The following is a 19,138-nucleotide window of genomic DNA, read 5'->3' as shown; positions in this document are numbered from 1 at the left end:
TCTTGACTAGATAGCTGCCTTGAAATTTAGCATATGGTTGTTAACTGGCCTTGTGAAAAGTGAGCACAAGGAGAAGCAGAGAGTTCCAGAGCAACATAGTTCCCGGTGGCATTCCCCAGATTCGGCACTCTTCCTGCGAAACCTTAGGCACCTGCAGAATGCTCTGCGCTGTGGCTGGTACTTTTCTTTGGCAGGTGCTTTTCTCCCAGCTGAGTTACCTGCTTTCACATCGATCCTTATGTTAGTGCAGTTACATAATTTACTTACTGTAAATGAATACTATGTCTTGGAAATCAAAAGGCCAAGAGAAGAATTTTGAGTGTTTTTATTCACTAAGAAATGATAAATGTTTGTAATGGTGGGTCGGGGGAAGTAGCGTTCATAAAGAAAAGTTGGGAACTGGAGAAGAGTTGGCTTAGCAGTTAAGAGTATTTGTTGCTCTTGCAGAAGACAACCTGGTTTCTGTTCCCAGCATCCACACAACCATGCGTAAGACCAGTTCCAGGGAGATTATTAGGCATGTACTTGATACACATATATATACCAGCAAAACATTATCACGTACAAGGTAAAGTAAATATATAGAAAAAGAAAAGCTGGATGGTGCTGTACTGGTAAGCCCAGCTTTGGGGAGGCAGAGACAGGAGAATCAGTAGGTTCACTGCCTAGTCAGCCTGACCTGCTTGGCAGGTTCCAATCCCTGTCTTGAGTGAAGTGGCTTCTGAATCGTTTTTGAGGGTGACACGAAAGGTTGTGTATATGCACAGAGACACACACACACTATAGAATAATCCTTCTATAAACATTTTGTATTTAGGTTGTTTTCATGTAGTAGATATGCTTTAAAGAACCAGTGACAAAATAAATGATGTATTCTGGCCTATGTGAGAGAGAACATTGATAGAGGGACCGGATCTATGGCGAGTATCAAAAGAAGAAATACATTTAAGTTTTAAGTATGCACACATTAATTTTTGAAATTACCTATTTGCTTTTTGCAGTTCCTTTCAATTGCATGGGATACAGAGCTTCTTACTCTGCTTAGCACACAGGAAGAACATTTCAGGGTGGTTGAGAAAGAGTAGCTGCAGAAGCAGAAGCACTGTGCCAGAGGGGAGAAGGCAGAGCAGCAGCCTCACAGTTGGGCTGTGCTGTGCTGCTGAGAGATCCATCCAGCGTTACAGTGGGGAGACTGTTAAATGCTGGTGAGGCTAGAGACAAGAGCAGGTTGTGGAAAGCATATGTCTGGAAAACAGTCCCTAGACTGGCTCCCAGGAGCAAGGTCATGAGGTCATCCAGTCTGGGTTGGCTTCTCCTCCTCACGTCACAGTTTTTTTGTCTTTTGAGTCAATATTGAATTATTTTTATAAAAGGTGACTTATTTTTCTATGTATGAGTGTTTTTTTCCTGAGCATATGTCTGTGCACTGAATGTGTGCCTGGTGCCATTGGAGGCTAAAAGATCTTATAAGCTGCTATGTGGGTGCTGAAAACTAAACCCAGGTCCTCTGCAAGTGCTCATAACGATTGAGCCATCTCTCTAGCCCCAGGCTTTTTGAAACAGTTTACAGGGGAAATGTTGAAGATGAGGAAAGACAGGAAATGGGATCCAGATCATAGGTAGGGAACTAGTATATAGAGCCATTGAACCTTAAGTTGGTTGTTTGGCTTTTCTGCAAAACCTTTTTAATGTAGTAACTTCTGGGAACAAAACCCCATTCATTTTCGTGTTTTTCTTTCTTTTTCTAAAAGCTGTCATATCCAGGCTATATTTAGGCACCTTGTCTTCATTTATGAGGTGTGATTTTTTTTTCAGAAGCAATATGGGATTATAATTGCTAGGAACTAGTTTTCTTTTACTAAAATATTAAACATAGATACCATATTTTATTTATATACTTTTATTATTTGTATGCACTTATTTATTTTTTAAATAGAAGAGTTTTTTTAATATTTGTTTATTATGTATACAATATTTTGTCTGTGTGTATGCCTGCAGGGCAGGAGAGGGCACCAGACCTCATTACAGATGGTTGTGAGCCACCATGTGGTTGCTGGGAATTGAACTCAGGACCTTTGGAAGAACAGGCATTGCTCTCAACCGCTGAGCCATCTCTCCAGCCCCTTATTTATTTATTTTTAAGGCAGAGTTTCTGGTAGTCCTGGAACTCACTCTGTAGACCAGGCTGGCCTCAAACTCACAGAGATCAGCCTGCCTCTGCCTCCTGAGTGCTGGGATTTAAGGCGTGTGCCACCATTGCCTGGCTACATATTTTATGTATACACAAAAATATTAAATTTGAGAAAGAAGGCTGTATTTTATATATCATAAGATGGTTTATCAGCAATTATTATGCTGTTAAATAAGTTATTTGTTTATTCATTTCTCTTATTCAGTTGTGAGGTACAGTCTTGTTTTGTTATCCAGGGTGGCCTTCAACACTAGGGCTCAAAGTAATCCTCCTGCTCCCACCTCCCAACCAAAACTGGAACTACAGGTATGCCTCACCCTCAGCTCATTCTTTGGCTTTTAGTTTTTAAGGAAAGTGACTTGAATGTTTGTGTAACAAGACTTGAGGAAATACAGTAAGGGCTTTAGGTTAGGGCTTTGAACAGGAGCAGTTGCCATTCTGTAACGCCCCCTGCTTTGTCATCAGCAAATGTTGCCCTCTAGACATGCATTGCCTGCTGGGTTTCACTGCCCTTCATTACACATTACAGATACTCTTGCTATTGCATTTATTGGCTGATTAATACAGATTAGAAGTTATCTTTTTTTCCCCAAAGTGAGGTTTTGATTGAATAGTCTAGGAAACGGGATCATTTTAGTTTTTAAGCAATTAGCCTTCCTTAGGATAAAGAAGTAAATACTGTTTTCTTGCATTCATTCATTTATTGTTTTGGTTTTTTTCAGCCAGGGTTTCCTGGCTTGGCTGTCCTGGAACTTGCTCTGTGGACCTTGAACTCAGTATCACTTGCCTCTCCTGGAATTAAAGGCATGTGCAACCACTGCCTGGATGTTTTTTGTTTTTTAAACTAATCACTTAATGTGTTATATAGAGTGCAGACTCATGTTTGAGAAATTGTATCCCCCATAAGGGGCAGAAATCTATATTTGAATGGGTAATAGGATATGATGTGCAGTCTTTGAAGACAGAGGTGAAATGAATAAAATTTTTTTTCCCGTTCAACAATTAAATGATGAGTTCTCCATGATAGATTTTTTTGTTTTGTTTTGTTTTTCGAGACAGGGTTTCTCTGTGGCTTTGGAGCCTGTCCTGGAACTAGCTTTGTAGACCAGGCTGGTCTTGAACTCACAGAGATCCGCCTGCCTCTGCCTCCCGAGTGCTGGGATTAAAGGCGTGCGCCACCATCGCCCGGCTTCCTTCCATGATAGATTTCTTAAGAGGATATCTGGATCTTGAAGGTCTTCTGTGTTGGGCCACTGGTTCTGAATTCCATGAAACAAATTTTCTTTTCAAATGTAGATGGGTGAAGATTTTATTTGTATGGGGAGTGTCAGTAGTCTCAAAAGTTAGCAAACTGCCAAGAGAGGAGGGAGTACATGGATGCAGTTTTTAGGGCGCAAACAATAGAAAAGATTGGAACTAGGCAGCCCTGCTTTTTGTCAGGACAATTTCAGTACATCTGAATTGTTGCAAAATTATTCTTATCTTTCTTTGGATTCTCTATACACTTTGTTTTGTTTGAGACATGGTCTAGCCATGTATGTAGTCCAGACTATCCTCTAACTTGGGATATTCCTGTCTCCACCTCCTAAGAGCTAGATGACAGGTAGGTATCATCTTATGCACATCTTCTATAAAGAGATGGCTTGAGTAAGCAGAGACACACAAATTGAATTGCAGTAGCTTGACAACAAATGAACAGGACCGAGCAGCAGACATCTATGCAGGGATGGAAGAAAGCACAGATAAGCCAGCCAGGCACAGTTGAATTAGTCAAGAAAATGATGGCATACTGACTGTTGTTAGGTGAGACTTTGAAAGTCTTGGGACATTAAGCCTAGATTCCCCCAATATATATTAGTTAGATGGCTAACTTTTCATAAGGATTTCTTTAACGTTTCCATTAACCTTTTTCGTCTTATGCTCTCCCAGTTTAAGTTAGTTAAAATAATTAGGTTTGTTGTCTTGAACCCTGCAGAGACTCCAAGTAACTACTATAGCTTTTTCTGATTTTCCTGAGTTTCCTTAGTGGCAAAGGAAGATATATATAAATCAACCAAGTCTGCATTTTAGAACAATAATCCTAATGTGGTTGTCTCCTTTTCTGCTTGGCTTTTACTTTTGTGAAATTGTGTGAAGAGTTTATAGAAACAACTTCTCATGTTTAGTGGAAAAGGACTAGTACAGGATAGTGCAAGAAGGTCTGCATTTTGCCAGGCTGTGATTGACTGCATGCTGTAACTTTTTGGAAGTAAAATTCCAGGGCCATTTAAATTCCATTACAGCCACATGCAAAATGAAAGATAGGAATCTTTCATGTCAGAATATTAATGAGTAAAATAACATCTTCCCTAGGTTACCTAATGAGATGACCCAAACTCTCAGGTTTGTTTGTTTGTTTTGTTTTATATTAATAAGAATGCCAGCTAAAATGTTTCCATTTAAGTGTCCTCTGTAGAAGTTAGTGAATGAAAATGAGGGCGTGACTCTTTCTGGGTATAGTTGATGAGAAGGGTTTTATTGTAGATAGAAAGGAGAGAACAGTCAGACTGAACCAAGCTATGGGGAATAGGGTGAGAGAGGAAGAGAAGAGAGACCAAGTGGATCAAGAGAGGAGCCATGAACCAAGAGGCCAAGAGCCCCAAAGGGCATGTAACCAAAATGACTGAGTATATAGCACTTAGAAGCTGGGAAAATGAAAGCCCAGCCTCTGGGCTGGAGAGGTTTAGGATAGGTGGCAGGATGGTAAGTGCTGGGAGGAGCCGTGGGTACTGAGTGAGACTGGTCCCGGGTTTCTCTGGGACCTGACAGCTAGTATGATATAAAAGCAGTTGTAACTATTAAACTGTGTCTATATATGATTAATACATAAATTCTAAATTAGATTTTTTTATTGCTGTAACATCTAAAAGTAAAATTTTGATATATTTCTTGTGAATAGATATCTTTCCAGTCAGATTTTGCTAATAAATTGTTGTATCTTGTGTCTGGTTTTATTAACCCTGTCTAATTTTATCAACAGCAAAAACAACTCAAACTATAAAAAACAAAACAATAAAACACACCCATAAAGGTGGAGCACTCGGGAGGAAGAGGCAGGTGGATCTCTGAATTTGAGACTATCCTGGTCTACAGAGCAAGTTCTAGAATAGCCAGGACTATACAGAGAAATCTTGTCTTTGAGGGTTGGGGAGGAATCAAACCCTTCTTAGCTAGAGAGATGGCTCTGCAGTTAAGAGCACTGGCTGCCCTTCCAAAGCATCTGGGTTCAGTTCCCTGCACCCATATGGCAGCTCACAACTCTCTTCAGTTCCAGGGAATCTGGCACCCTCACACAGGCATACATGCAGGCAAAAATAAATAAAAATCACAATTTTCCCATCATTGGCGTTTTCAGTAGAAGCACAGGTGTGTATGCATAAAGAAATTTAAAATAATCAGTTTGCTGGTGGCATCTGCTTAGGAGTGTGCCAGTACTGGGTGCCAGTGTAGATGTACAATCAAACAAGGAGTGAACTGAGATTGAATTCATTACTCTTATCTGCCAGTACCTTTGAGTGGCACATTTACTATTAGAATACTCGTTGAAGAGGCTATTATAGAGACACTAAGTCTGAAAAAAGCTAGAGTTGCAGCCTTCCTGGAGATAGTAGTCCTTAGATCTGTAAATACTTCCTCTACTGAAGATGAATTCTGTTTGTAATCTGTATGAGGTAAACAAAAACAGTTGCTGCCCCTGAGGAGTCCACAATTACTTTTGTGTGTATAAAGCTAAAATGCATATTTCCAAGATGTCAGAGTGATGCTAACAGCTGTGAGAGAATAGGATCTAGCAGCACGGAACAAATGAATGAGACATTCCAGTTCCTATCCTGTCTCACTTTCTTACAGCTCTTGAAATAGAAAGTGAATGTCACTAAGAGCCTTTTTCTAGCCCCCAAATCCTGCAGGTGTGTTTTAGTAACTCATTATTAGCTGCTTTGACAATCCCATCCACCCCAAATTTATTTAGTTTCAAAGAGGTCAAAGTCTAAGAACAATTTGACTTTTAAAATTGATTTCCTGAGGGATTCAAACAGTACCTAAAGCAGGTCTGAAGGCCTATTTTTCTTATTCAGGGAAATTTGTTTACTTCTAGTTGAATATTCATTACTGTTTCTTTCTAACTTGCAAAATTTCTTTTTATGTGTGTACATATGTATATGCTTGTGTTTGTGTGTGCGAGTCCACAGGCCCCCACCCATGTCAGGGTGCATTCAAAGTGAGGACAGCCCTCTGGAGTGCTTTCTTTTCTGTCACCCTGTGAGATCCCAGAATCAAGCGCAAGTCCTGAGTCTGTGCTCAAGTGCTACTCATTGGCCCCTCATTTAACTTTATTTTTTATTCTAAAAGTTGGATTCTTTGAGTAACTGCCCGTATAGTAGAATTTTGTCTTTACCCTTGTGTTCCAACCCTGAACTTATTGGTCCCAGTCATGAGACTGAGAAGAGACCTTAGTAAACTTCATACTAAAGTCATTGTATAGATACTGATGGTAGAGTAGAGTACTTGGCCAGCACTGCAGTTGGCCATTTGTTTTTAGTGATACTGAAGAAAGCATCAGTGGGCTGAGTTGTACTGTTGTATCCTTGCTACAGTGTTCATTTCTCTGCAGTATATAAGAAGTATAACTTCAATCATACATTGTTAATCTCTTGGTTTCTTTCTAGTTTCTTTTGTTTTTTAAATAATTAAAAAGATGTTAATTTTAAAAATAGAATTTTATTGTTTATCGTTTTATATGGTGCTTTTTTTTCCTTTTGTAGGTTTTGTCAATTCTTAAAAGATGCAATTGATTGTACTAGTTTCTGCTTTTCTGTAGTTAAATGTCTTATTTCCATTTATGGCTAAAGCCAGCACAATCATTGTTCATAAAATGGTTTATGTGTTTTATTTCATCAGGACACATTTTAAGCATAAATAAACATGCTGTTTTAAGTGAGTATCAGTAATACATCCAAGTTATACGTGTGTGCTTATTTTTTTCTTTTTAGATTTAAATACATAAAGATAAAAGGACAGTATTAGGACCCTCACTCAGTTGACTTGTCTAGCGGGTTTCAGCTGCTGCCATCCTGTGGTTTTGTTCCCCCCCTCTTTTAAACTTTACTAGTATATTTAAAAAACAAAATTCAGATTCTATAACTTTGCCCATTTCTGTAACAAACTGCCTAACAAGTAAAGGAAGGCAAGATTTTCTGGCTTGAGCTTGAGGCCATAAATTCTTGGTTAGAAAGGCACAGTAGTAGTATCAGGAGGTAGATCAGTCATAAGCATCCTAGGTTAGGAAGCAGAGAGGGTACAGTAAATGGGGCTGAGCTATAAAATCCCAAGACCTGCTCCCATTGACTCATTTCCTCCAGCATGACTCCACCTCCTGAGGTTGCATAACCTTTCAAAACCGTGCCACCTGCTTGGGACCAAGTGTTTATAAATACATTAGTCTATAGGGGAACTTTTTACATTCGAACTGCAATATAGATGTATATGTGTATTTCATTCCATCCTTATTATAGGATAAGTCTTTGACTGTAGTCAAGGTTGGTCTTGAACCCTCAGGTTACCCTCCCAACTTGGCCTTCTAAGTAACTATGTCTGTTGGAGTAGTTTCACCATAATCAATGAATAAAAGATTTTGGTTTATGTCTCTTATTGGCAAGGCCATTTTAAATAGACAGAACTGGAACCTCTTGATTGAATTCACTAAAATCACTACCATTCTGTAGTATCATTTTTATCTGTGCACTGTTTTTTTTCTATATCCAAGATGAAATTTTAAATTCAGTTTGACTCAAAATCTCAACAGTTCTCACATCACACTAGATTATTTTGGTGGAAGTTTTTGTAGTTTGTATGTTTTTCTCCCCTTATAAAATAAATGTGTTGTACTTTTATAGAAATGAGGTCATTTTCTTGTTCCACATTTTGGATTTAGCTGATGGCTTTGCTTATTTGATATGAATTTCTTCAGTATTCTCTTTAAATAGGGAGTCAGATCTAGAAATTTGATTAAATATCATGGTTTTGTCTTATTTCTAAAAAAGTGTTTCACAGATGCTACTGTTGTCCACAAAGAAAATAATGCCTGAAGTTCCTATGACAAGACTGAAAAATATCCCCAGTCAGTATTTTATTTGCCATTTATAAAATTTTCATCAGCTATGCAGTCAAAAAATTTATCCACCCCGCTCCTCCTGTGAGATGTCTCCATTGTTGGTGGGGTTTTGTTTGTTTTCTAGTCTGGCTCATGTCGTCTGTCTGGGCTGACTTGGAGTTCGGTCTTCTGGCCTCAGACTCCTGAATGCTGAAATTACAGTCCTGATGTCACTGTACCCAACACTAAATTTTGAATATTTTCATTTAAAATAACTCGTTCTCCATTAACTAAGGCTTTTCTTCCTTTGGTAACTATTTTGTCATGAAATGTGATTCATCTAGGGGAGGTGAAGTGCATGATTTCCCTCACTAATATTTAGGGTAATGAATTGGTACCCTAGCAGACTCCAGAGGCAAGCTCTATAGAGGTGATATGTTTAACCTTCAGGGATTTTTATATACCATATTTTATATACAGTCAAGACCACTTCTGCTATGTCTTTAGTGTTCTTGAAGTGTGACCCCATTTATCTTGAATAGATTCTTTATTTTCATAGTAAAATGTTCCAGGTTCATCTCATAAAGAATTTCTGTGAGGAAAAAAAAATCAACCTGCTTGATGTTAATGGCCCTGTAACTTTTTTTTTTTAAATGTTGAGTCTCACTTACTCATTTGGCCCCAAACAGCTGAGGATGACCTTGAACTCCAAATCCTTCTGCCTCCATCTTCTGAGTTGTATTAAAGGGTGATAGCACCACACCTAGTTTATGGAGTGCTGGGAATTTAACCCTACATCTCTAGTCCCTTTTGTCTTCTGAGCAACTTAGTCTTTGCTTGTGTATGTATGCGTTATGTGGTGTGTATTTGTGTACATACACATAAGTGTGCATACGTGCACATTTATATGTATGTGTGGAAGCCAAAGGGGGGCAACATTAAGTGTCTTATCAACTTTTTTTTTTTTGAGACAGAATCTCTGATTGAACCCGAGTTTCAATGTTAGACTAGAGTAGCTAGACAGCAAGCCTCAGGCAGATCTTCTTCCTGTTGCTGCCTCCCCAATGGTGGGACTGCACCTGACTTTTTTTTAAAAGTATCATTGTGTTTTGTTTTGTTTTTAAATATTTTTTATGGTTTAACTTTATTTTATGTGCATTGGTGTGAAAGTGTCAGATCCCCTGCAACTGGATCTTCAGACAGTTGTGAGCTGCCATGTGGGTGTTTGAAATTGAACCCAGGTCCTTTGGAAGAGCAGTCAGTGCTCTTAACCACTGTGCCATCTCTCCAACCCCTGCACCTAACTTTTTATGTGGATGCTGGGGATCTGAAATCATCCTCAGTACTAAGTACCTTGTTGACTGAACCATCATCCCAACTTCAAGCAGCCTACTCAATCCTCAGTACCATTCAGAGAAGAAAATAAAGTACTGTAACAGCAAAAACCAAACTGTACAAGGTACAGAAACACAGTTAAAGTCAATTAAAGCCCATAATGTCTGTGGAACAGAAAGTGACAACAATAATGTATGCATATGCTGTGAAATTAAAGTGGTTTCAGTTAAAGGTGAGGAAAGTAAATAGAGAGGGACCTTAGGAAGCATAACTAAGATAAATAAAAGAGGAAGGAAGAGTTTTTAAGTTAGCACAATAATGAAAATAAAGGATTAGATAAATTAAGAAAGTGGGAAAAATAGCTCTAAAAGTTAAAATATTATTCAAAGTATAGTAAAACGGAAAGAAAAGCCAAAAGGCCTGTAGGAGTAGTTTTTCTCTGGGTTCTCCAAAATTGGATTCTCATGGTGGGTGGCGTCAGTTAAACTTGGAGACTCTACAATTTATGTTGATACTGAGCACATGCTAGATGGTGTCAAGCGGCTGTCGCTTCAGTCTTCACTTTAGTAGCTTCTCTTATTTATGTGCCAGGAGCCCCTGGTGGCCACACTTAGCTCTAGAGCCTGTGAGCTGGGCAGATTCTCCCCTCCTCTCCCAGGCCCCCAAACTGTACTCTGAGACTTACTCTCAAGTGCTTTGGAAATGAGGGAAACAAACAGCACTGAGATCTATACAGGGGAACTTGTATGCTTTATAAGATAAAGCCATAGTCTAGGGCTTCAGGATTGAGCTCCTGCAGCAGCAGAGCTGTAGACAGGGTCTCCAGAGGTTGATCCATTCCCTGCTCTCGGGCTGAGGTTATCAGGTTTAGATGGGACTACCTTGCCCACTCCCTGATTGCACACTGGATGCTGTACTGCTTCCTTTTGCATCCTTCTGCCTTTGCACACTTCAGCTGTCCCATCACTGCCCCTTGGGCTTCCTATTTTACTCTAATTCTTTGAAAGTGTTCCTTGTTACTCTGATTCTTATCATTCACTACAACTCAAGACACAGCTTCTACTCACCACATTCTCTGAAACTCAGACCTGTAGTGTTTTATATACCTAAAATCTGCCCTTCAAAATGGACCTCATTGGCCTAGGGAGATGGTTCAGTAACACTTGCTGCACAAACATGAGGACCTGAATAAGTCTTAGGTACTCATAAAACAGTGGACATCTGTAACCCCAGCATTGTGGGTGCTAGAGATAAGAGGTGCTAGAGACTAGGGTCAGCTGTCATTCGGCCTCCAAATTTTGGAGAGGCTGTCTCAAGGATGTAAGACAAAGAGTGATACAGCAAGGCACTTGATATTCTTCTCTGGCCTCCATGTGCATACATACCCACACACTTAAAACAGAGCTGCCCTCTCCACCTTTACTAGGTTTTGGGGGATGGTGGATGGAGGAGTGCTAAGTAGTTTTTCCTTGCTCAGGTGATTCAGAATAATCTACATACATAACTTTTATAATGCTTATGTTTAGGGCTGGGGTTGTAGCTAAGGTGGCAGAATACCTGTCTAGCATGCTCAAGGTCCTGGGTTCAACTTCTAGCACAGCATAAAATGGAGGCAGTAGAGTCAAAAGTTTAGAGTCATTTGACTATGTAGCAGGGTCAAAGCCAGCTTGAGCTACAATCTTAGGGGGTCATGGGGCCTCATGAGCTCCCCTGCTATGGCAGGTTGATGGCCCCAATCTTTTACCATAATCATAGCCGTTGTGGGCTCAAAAGTGTAGTGGCTGTGTCATGCCCAACAGAGAACATTCGAAAACATTTTGTTTTGGTTCTTACAGCCTTGGGGTAGGTGATTGTAGTTGTCCCATTTATGGCTGAGTGTGCAGCAGTTACAGCTGCCACTGCATCAGAAGTTTCTCAGGCCAAAGTTGACAGCTCTTGGACACAAGCCTAATTATTTAGAAGGCAAATTGTTGGGCATATCATGTCTCTATTGAAATAGCAGTAGTTCTTCACCAGGGCCTATGGCTTCCATGGTCCCGGCTTTTGACCAGAGTTAATGAGACCAGAAGTGAATACCTGCCTACTCCCCCACCCAGAGGAGTGGGTCTCAGTATCAGCCAGAATGAAATTGGTTACTCTCGTAGCAGATGTACCTCTTTCGTGCTTGTGGGACACACCCTGCCTAACTCTTTGATAATATACCATGCAGGACCCACCTCAAAGTAAGGCTTGGTGATAATTCTCCCCTAGAAGCCTGCATAGCCTGTTCTGGCACTGTGAAGGCTAGCCTTCAGGGAGGAAGTTTTTTGGTTTTTCGAGACAGGGTTTCTCTGTGGCTTTGGAGCCTGTCCTGGAACTACCTCTTGTAGACCAGGCTGGCCTCGAACTCACAGAGATCCGCCTGCCTCTGCCTCCCAAGTGCTATGTTAAAGGCAGGCACCACCACTGCCCGGTGAGGTGGTAGCTTTTTTTTTTCTTACCCATTAATCTGTTTATTGATATTCAGGTGTTTTCCATTTATCAGGGGCTGAGAAGGTTGTATTCTATGGCAATATTTTTTTTTTTTTAGATAAAAGGAGAATAAAAAAAAATTTCCACCTCCTCCGAGCCTCCCATTTCCCTCCCCCTCCCCCCACTCCTCTCCCCCTCCTCCCACCCTTCTCCCCCTCCCCCCACTCCTCTCCCTCTCCCTCTCCAGTCCAAAGAGCAGTCAGGGTTCCCTGCCCAGTGGTAAGTCCTAGGTCCTTCCCCCTCCGTCCATATCAAGGAAGGTGAACATCCAAACTGGCTAGGCTCCCACCAAGCCAGCACATTAAGTAGGATCAAAACCCCGTGGCATTTTTTTTTAAAATCTCAGTTCCAGTTTGATTTCTCTATGGCCTACAACTGGACCATTTAATGTCTTCAGCAATAAGGCTATCTAGTCTGGTGAGCCGTCAGCCACTGCGGCAGTTTCCTCTCCTGATTAGTGTTCTCAGGTCTTCCTGATGAACTACTTGGCAGGGAGTAGTAGCTGGGGAGAGGGAAGGTAGAGTCGCTGGACTCTTCATTTAATAACCTATGGCTTCTGGGATTCAGATTATCTGCCCATGCAGGATACCTCAGTTCAATCCCTTATTTATAAACTGGTTTACCAAGTATCAGTTTTCCTTAAGGCTTTTTCATAGATCCTTAGTTTTGGCTGACCTCTCCCCAACCCTCTCCTGTTTCCTTATTTCCTTCTTAAAACTTTGTACGCCCTGGTGTTCCCCTGCCAGCCTCATAGCACATATGTTCTAACACTATCCTTCTCCTGGGGCTGCTTGTTACCTGTTTTGAAATTTCATTTCTCGGGGCTGGACAGATGGCTCAGAGGTTCAGAGCACTGACTGCTCTTCCTGAGGTCCTGAGTTCAATTCCCAGTAACCACATGGTGGCTCACAACCATCTGTAATGAGATCTGGTGCCCTCTTCTGGCCTGCAGGCATACATGGAGTCTAAACACTGTGTACATAATAAATAAATAAATCCTTTTTTTAAATTTCATTTCTCTTTCGAGGCAGGATCTCGTTATGCAGCCCTAGCTGGTCTGGAGCTTGCTTTGTAGATCTTTCTGTCTCATGTCCCAAGTTTTGGGATTAAATGCCTGGCTGAAATTGCTTTTGATAATCTAATAATTCCATTAATTAAAGTATTAGAAATTAGAACCAGGTGTTTGAGAATAGGGAGAAAATTATAGAGGCAAAAAAAACCCTTCAACATCCTTAGCTGTTGGGTAATGCACTTATAGCCATTTTGAGATTCTATCTCCTCCCCGTCAGAATGCCTCTCACTAAGGAAGCAAATAATGGAGCTGGAGAGATTGCTGAGGGATTTGTGAGCATTGGCTGACCTGAGGATTCAAGTTCAATTCCCAGCCTCCACGTGGCAGCTCACAACTTTAACTCTAATTCTCGAGGATCTCACACCTGGTATCACCACTTTCCTATGGAACCTACATTCAAAATCCCTTCCCTTCCCTCTCCCTTCTGTGTTTGTGCGTGTGTGTGTGTGTGTGTGTGTGTGTGTGTGTGTGTGTGTGTGTATAGTCACAAACTAAAAAGAGGATCATGAGAGGACATGAAGAGATCTTAGGGAGATGGGAAATAGGAAAATGGAATATTAGGAGAAGAGAGAGGACCCAATTGGAGGGTACTGGACATGGGAGGGAATAGTGGGAGAGGGGAATGAATGAGGTTGAAGTGTAATGAGGTGTGTGAAGATGTTGTGATCAAACTTATTACTTTGTAATGGTTAATAGCTTAAAATAGTAATAAGTGAAAAAACCTGCATGAATATTTAATGAAAAAAAAACAAGTTACTTACTTTTGTATTCCCCCCCCCCTTGACCTTCTGGTAATTGTTTTCAGAAGTAACTGAAAAGGTATCTAGCCCACATTGAACTCTTTATCTTATTTGTGAAGCATTAATCTTCAATTTAGAACTAAACGTTTAGGAATCCTCACAATAAAAGTCATGAAAGTTGTCTCTTCCTAAGTCATTTTTGAAAGTTAGATGAGAGAGTGTTTCCCGAATCCTCTAGTGTTTGTACAACTGTACTGAAATGTTTCCAGTTTCTTTCTAGTGAAATCACTTCCTTTGCAGTTACTCTTTAATGTAGCTCCGGCTTGCCTGGAACTTGCTGTATAGACCATACTGGTCAGACTCACTATTCTCATGCCTTTGCTCTGCATCCCTGACCACAACTGTTGTTGATGAAAGTAAATCAGTGCGACCATTCAAAAACTATAAGATAAAAATTTGGGATTCATAAAAATAATTTCTGTTTTTAGCATTAGTGGATTCCGTGGTTTTCTAGTTTCTTAATATATACTTACCTGAGGTATACATGTGAAATGGCTCTTATAATCAGTCACCTCATGTTAGTTAAGTGTACATCAAGAGCATATGAAATATACTTTCATAGCAGACTTCTGTGCACAAGAATTGCCAGCCCTGTGTTGTATTAGATCAGGAGACCTCATCATCCTCAATCACTGCATTGTTGTGCCCTTTGACCTGTGACTTCCTATCTTCTCTTTCCTTCCCATTCCCTGAAAACTACCATTCTCTATTTCTCTCTGTGTGTGTTTGACTAGGATTGTATTGTATTTGTAAGTGAATTCATACAGTGTTCAACTTCCAGTGCTTGCTTTAGTTTTCCTTAGCCAGATGTCTTCCAGGTTTATCTGTTCATTATGTTCAGCAAACAAGACTCCTTCCCTCCTTCCCCTTTTCCTTCATCTGCTGGGGATTCTCTTCCTTGGCTAGTGTGAGTGATACTGCAGTGGGCATAGCTGTCTTCAGGAGGAACTTACTGCTTTTCCTTTGGATGGATACCAAAAAATGGAATTGCTGGATCATGTAGTGTAGTAGTTTTATTTTTAAAGTTTTGAGAAACCTCTCTACCATTTTCAATAATGGCCATACAGTCCTTCCAGCAGCATTCTCTGTTCTCCACACCCATGTCAACACTTGTTAGCGCTTGTCTTTTTAGAACTGTCCTAACAGGTGCATGGTGGTACTTTTTGTGGTTTTAATTAGCCTTTCCCTGATGATTAGTGAGGTATTTGAATGTCTAAGTATGCTTGTCATTCTCCATTGATGGGGGGTGGGTACTTACATTCTTTGGCCATTTTGAAATTAGTTTATTTGGTTTTTACTCTTGAACTCGTGTGCCTTGAATATTAACCCCTTAATTTTAGATTTTAAGATGAATTCCTGGGCTTTTTCATGTGGCACACAGTTTCCAAGTTTTCTGATTTCAGTTTCACCTGGTTGGTTTGAAGGAGAAGCTTGCTAAGGCCTCAGTGAATAACATGAATTTTCTGGGCAGTTGTTTCTAAACTATTTGGGATCCAGAAGGGTGAACAGATATTTTAGAAGTATTTTTAGACTTAGTAGTTTAAGAAAAATTAGTCAAAGTGCTGGGTATAGTGGCTCACATTTGGGATCCCAGCATTGGGGAAACTGAGGCAGAAGGGTTCCAGTGAGTTGGAGGCAACCTGGACTATATAGTAAGTTCCAGGCTTGCTTGGGTTACAGAGTTAGACCATCTCAAAAATAAAACAACAAAAACTGGTGCTTCTTAAGTGACCCTTTCACTCCTTGTCATTCTCCAGCGTCCTGAGGTTGGCATTATACTTCTCCAGTGGAGCCCATGACTTCTGATCAGGACGCTAAAGTTGTGGCTGAACCGCAGGCACAGCGAGTCCAGGAGGGCAAGGACAGCTCTCATCTGGTAGGTGCTGCTGGAAAGAGGGAAGCCCAAGGGCACAGGCATCCATCTCTTTTTCTGATAAAGAACTCTACACTGAACTTTGACTCTTAGAACAAGTGTATCGAGTAAGTCGTACAGAGGCAAAAGGACTTCTTACTCATCCAGTGTTCTGGCTGAGATCCCTACACCTAGAGAAACATTTATTTAGCAGTGAGTTAGCAGTAAAGACAGACAGAGCAAACTCTGCTAAGTCTGAAAACAAAAGCACACTTGTACAAGGGTGGTGTGATAGGATGTTGTTAGCGGGAACTTAGGCCTGCTCAGGTTTGTCTTAGCACTGTGTGTGTCATTCTTGTCTTTAGTAACAAACTGGATGCACTCAGGAATGAGGGCTTTGTGACCTGTTTTTAAAGGAAAGCTTGTTTTATGATATAGTTGAGAAAGTAGTGAAGGAAATTCTACTTCCTATGTTTTTATTCTGCAGTTCCCTCAAATAGCAAGCTCTAATATTTCAGACAACCCTTTTCATCTTTAAAAAATACTTTTTTTATTTAGTGGCAGAAACTAAAAGTACTGGGTCAGTAGTTCTCAACCTTCATAAAGCTGTGACCCTTTAATACAGTTCCTCATGTTGTGGTGACCCCCAACCATGAAATGTTTTTGTTGCTACTTCATAACTGTTATGAATCATAATGTAGATGTCTGATAAGCAACCCAAAAGGGGTCATGACTCACATGCTGAGAACCACAGCACTAGATACAGAAAACAATAGACACCTGTAACTTTAGATACTTAAAACTTTGTATTAAGAAAATGCAGTTCGGGGGCCAGTAAATGAGTAAAAGCAGTGTCCCACAAGCCTGAAAATCTAAATTAGATTCCCATATTCCACAGTGGAAGGAGAGAACCAGTGAAAGTGGTTCTTTCACTTCATATGCACACTGTGGCACCTCTTCCGCGCCCCACACACTCAGACACATGTTGTAAACATACATCTAACATACATACAAATAATAAGAAATAAAATAATGAAAAAAGACGTGGGCTGGAGACATGGCTCCATCATTAAGAGCACTTGTTGCTCTTGCAGGGTACCTGGGTTTGGTTCCCAGCATCCACATCATGACTCAACAACCATCTATAACTCCAGTTCCAGGGGACTTGACCCCTCTTTTGACCCCCATGGGTACCAGGCATCCAGGCAGAACATTCAGATACATATAAAATAGCTCTAAAAACTAAACACCCACACTAATATAGTATTATATTATAGTAAAGTTAATTAGGATTTTTATTATACTTGTTGTTTTGGCTACCTTTGAATTTTAATCCTGGTTTAGAAAGATGGCTCAATGTTTAGAGTTCCTGGCACCCCCCCCCCCCCCAGTAGCTCATAGCCTCTTACTATAACTGCAGCTTCAGGCCATCCAGTGGCCTCTGAGGGCACCTGCGCCCAAGTGCATATACTTGCATGCAATGGACTTATAAATAATTAATTTTTTAAAACTTTTAATCCTAGCTGAGTAGTGATAGTGCACACCTTTAATCCCAGGATACTCAGGAGGCACAGGTAGATGAATCTCTATGAGTTCCAGGCCAGCATGATCTACAGAGTGAGTTCCAGGATAGCCAGAGCTACACAGAGAAACCTTGTCTCAAAAACCAAAACAATAACAAATTTAATCCTGTCAAACAATAATATTTAAAGTTCTAAGTAGTGTTGGGAAAAGTAGCTTTTTAAAATCACCCCTGTTGAAACTATCAGAAATTTCACTTGGTACTTCATTTTAAAGCTTCTCTCTTCTTTTGAATATAATTATTCATAATTTTTTTTTTGCAATGTAAAGACATGCATTCCCCCCCCCCCCGTGGGTTTGGTTTTGCTTCTTAATATGGTTTGAAATTATGTTTTCTTTATGTTAGAATGATGAAGTTTTTTATGTTTTCAATTTTACAGATGAATGGTCCTATATCGCAAACCACTTCTCAAACAAGTTCCATCCCAGCTTTGACTCAGGTAATTTGTTTTCTAGATTTATAACAGATTGTCTAGCCACAGTCAAGATTGCCAGATATGGCATTATCCCAAATATGTATTGTAAAAAGAACTAGAAAAATGTTTAGGTTTGTCAAAAGGAGGACACATTTGACAATGTGCCTTGAATGTTTTAAGTGTTGATTTTGTCTCTTTTTCACAATGGAAGTGTCAGATACATTTATTCTCAAGTATTCTTGACAGTGTTTTCAGTTCGTCTGAATTTAGCTAATGTAATTGATTTTTTAGAGTACGCAAGTCAAATTCTAAATAATAACAGAATAAGGACATAGACTGAATATATAACTCTGTTGATAGAAGATTTGCCTCACGTGTAAGGAGAGACTTACTGGGTGTGGCGGCCAATGATTGTCATCTTAGCACTAGAGAAGCAAGAGTTCAAGGTCTAACTCCTACTGCTTTTCTGCAGCCAAGTTGCCCCAGTCAGTGTTCCTAGTGGAATTACTTTGGCCTCAGGGCCATTTTCAGTTGTTGATTCTGTTGCATTTCAGCATAAATGAGCAGAGATGCTGTTTGAGAGAGATGGGTAAGGACAAGCAATATTAGTAGAAGTGCTTGTTTTTCTGAGAAGTGCCAAGTCTTTTCTAATTGTAATATGGGAACTTGATTCTTCTTAGGCACTAAACTCTAGACAATTCAATAAAGCCTGAACTATGTCAGAATGATCTTAAGCATTTCATTATATTTAATTATTCCTTCTATGTATATGTGTACACACGTCATAGTGTGTGTGTAGAGGTCAGAGGACAAATTGGGGGAGTCAGTTCTCTCCCTTCGCAGTGTTGATCTCAGGGGTCAAACTTGAATTGTCAGGCTTGGCAGCCACTGTCTTTATTCACTAAGCCATCCTACTGGCCCAATCAGAAATAATTTTTTAAAATTACTTAAAGATAACAAGATAAGAGAACTAAACCAAAGGAACTGTCTTGGGATGTAGCTTGGTGGTAGAGTGGTTGCTGGACTTATAAAAGGTTTAACCTCCTGCACCCCACCCCACCCACCCCTTTTGATGACACTGTGTCTGAGTGAATGTTTAATTACTACGTATCTACATACTGAATAGTAGGCTCACAGTCAGAAAGCGTGATGGTCTGAAAATAGCCAATACTTTTTTTGTTTAAAAATGACAACTGAGCTGGGCGGTGGTGGGGCACGCCTTTATTCTCAGCACTTGGGAGGCAGAGGCA

At 40.2% G+C, this 19,138-nt stretch overlaps 1 protein-coding gene across 2 annotated transcripts in view; it reads left to right on the top strand.

Moving 5' to 3' along the window:
• The window catches only part of Larp4b (La ribonucleoprotein 4B), a 75,996-nt gene that overhangs the window by 13,251 nt on the left and 43,607 nt on the right, over nucleotides 1-19,138 (top strand). For both annotated transcript variants that reach the window (XM_075970259.1, XM_075970260.1), the window contains exons 2-3: nucleotides 15,797-15,915; nucleotides 17,853-17,912. In XM_075970259.1, the coding sequence (XP_075826374.1) occupies nucleotides 15,835-15,915; nucleotides 17,853-17,912 (141 nt within the window). In that variant the 5' untranslated portion in view covers nucleotides 15,797-15,834. The remainder of the gene's footprint in view (nucleotides 1-15,796; nucleotides 15,916-17,852; nucleotides 17,913-19,138) is intronic.

Source organism: Microtus pennsylvanicus, chromosome 4 (assembly GCF_037038515.1).
Source record: "Microtus pennsylvanicus isolate mMicPen1 chromosome 4, mMicPen1.hap1, whole genome shotgun sequence".
Classification (NCBI taxonomy): domain Eukaryota; kingdom Metazoa; phylum Chordata; class Mammalia; order Rodentia; family Cricetidae; genus Microtus; species Microtus pennsylvanicus.
Note: the sequence above shows the minus strand (reverse complement) of the source record. Positions and strands in the feature narration are given on the sequence as shown.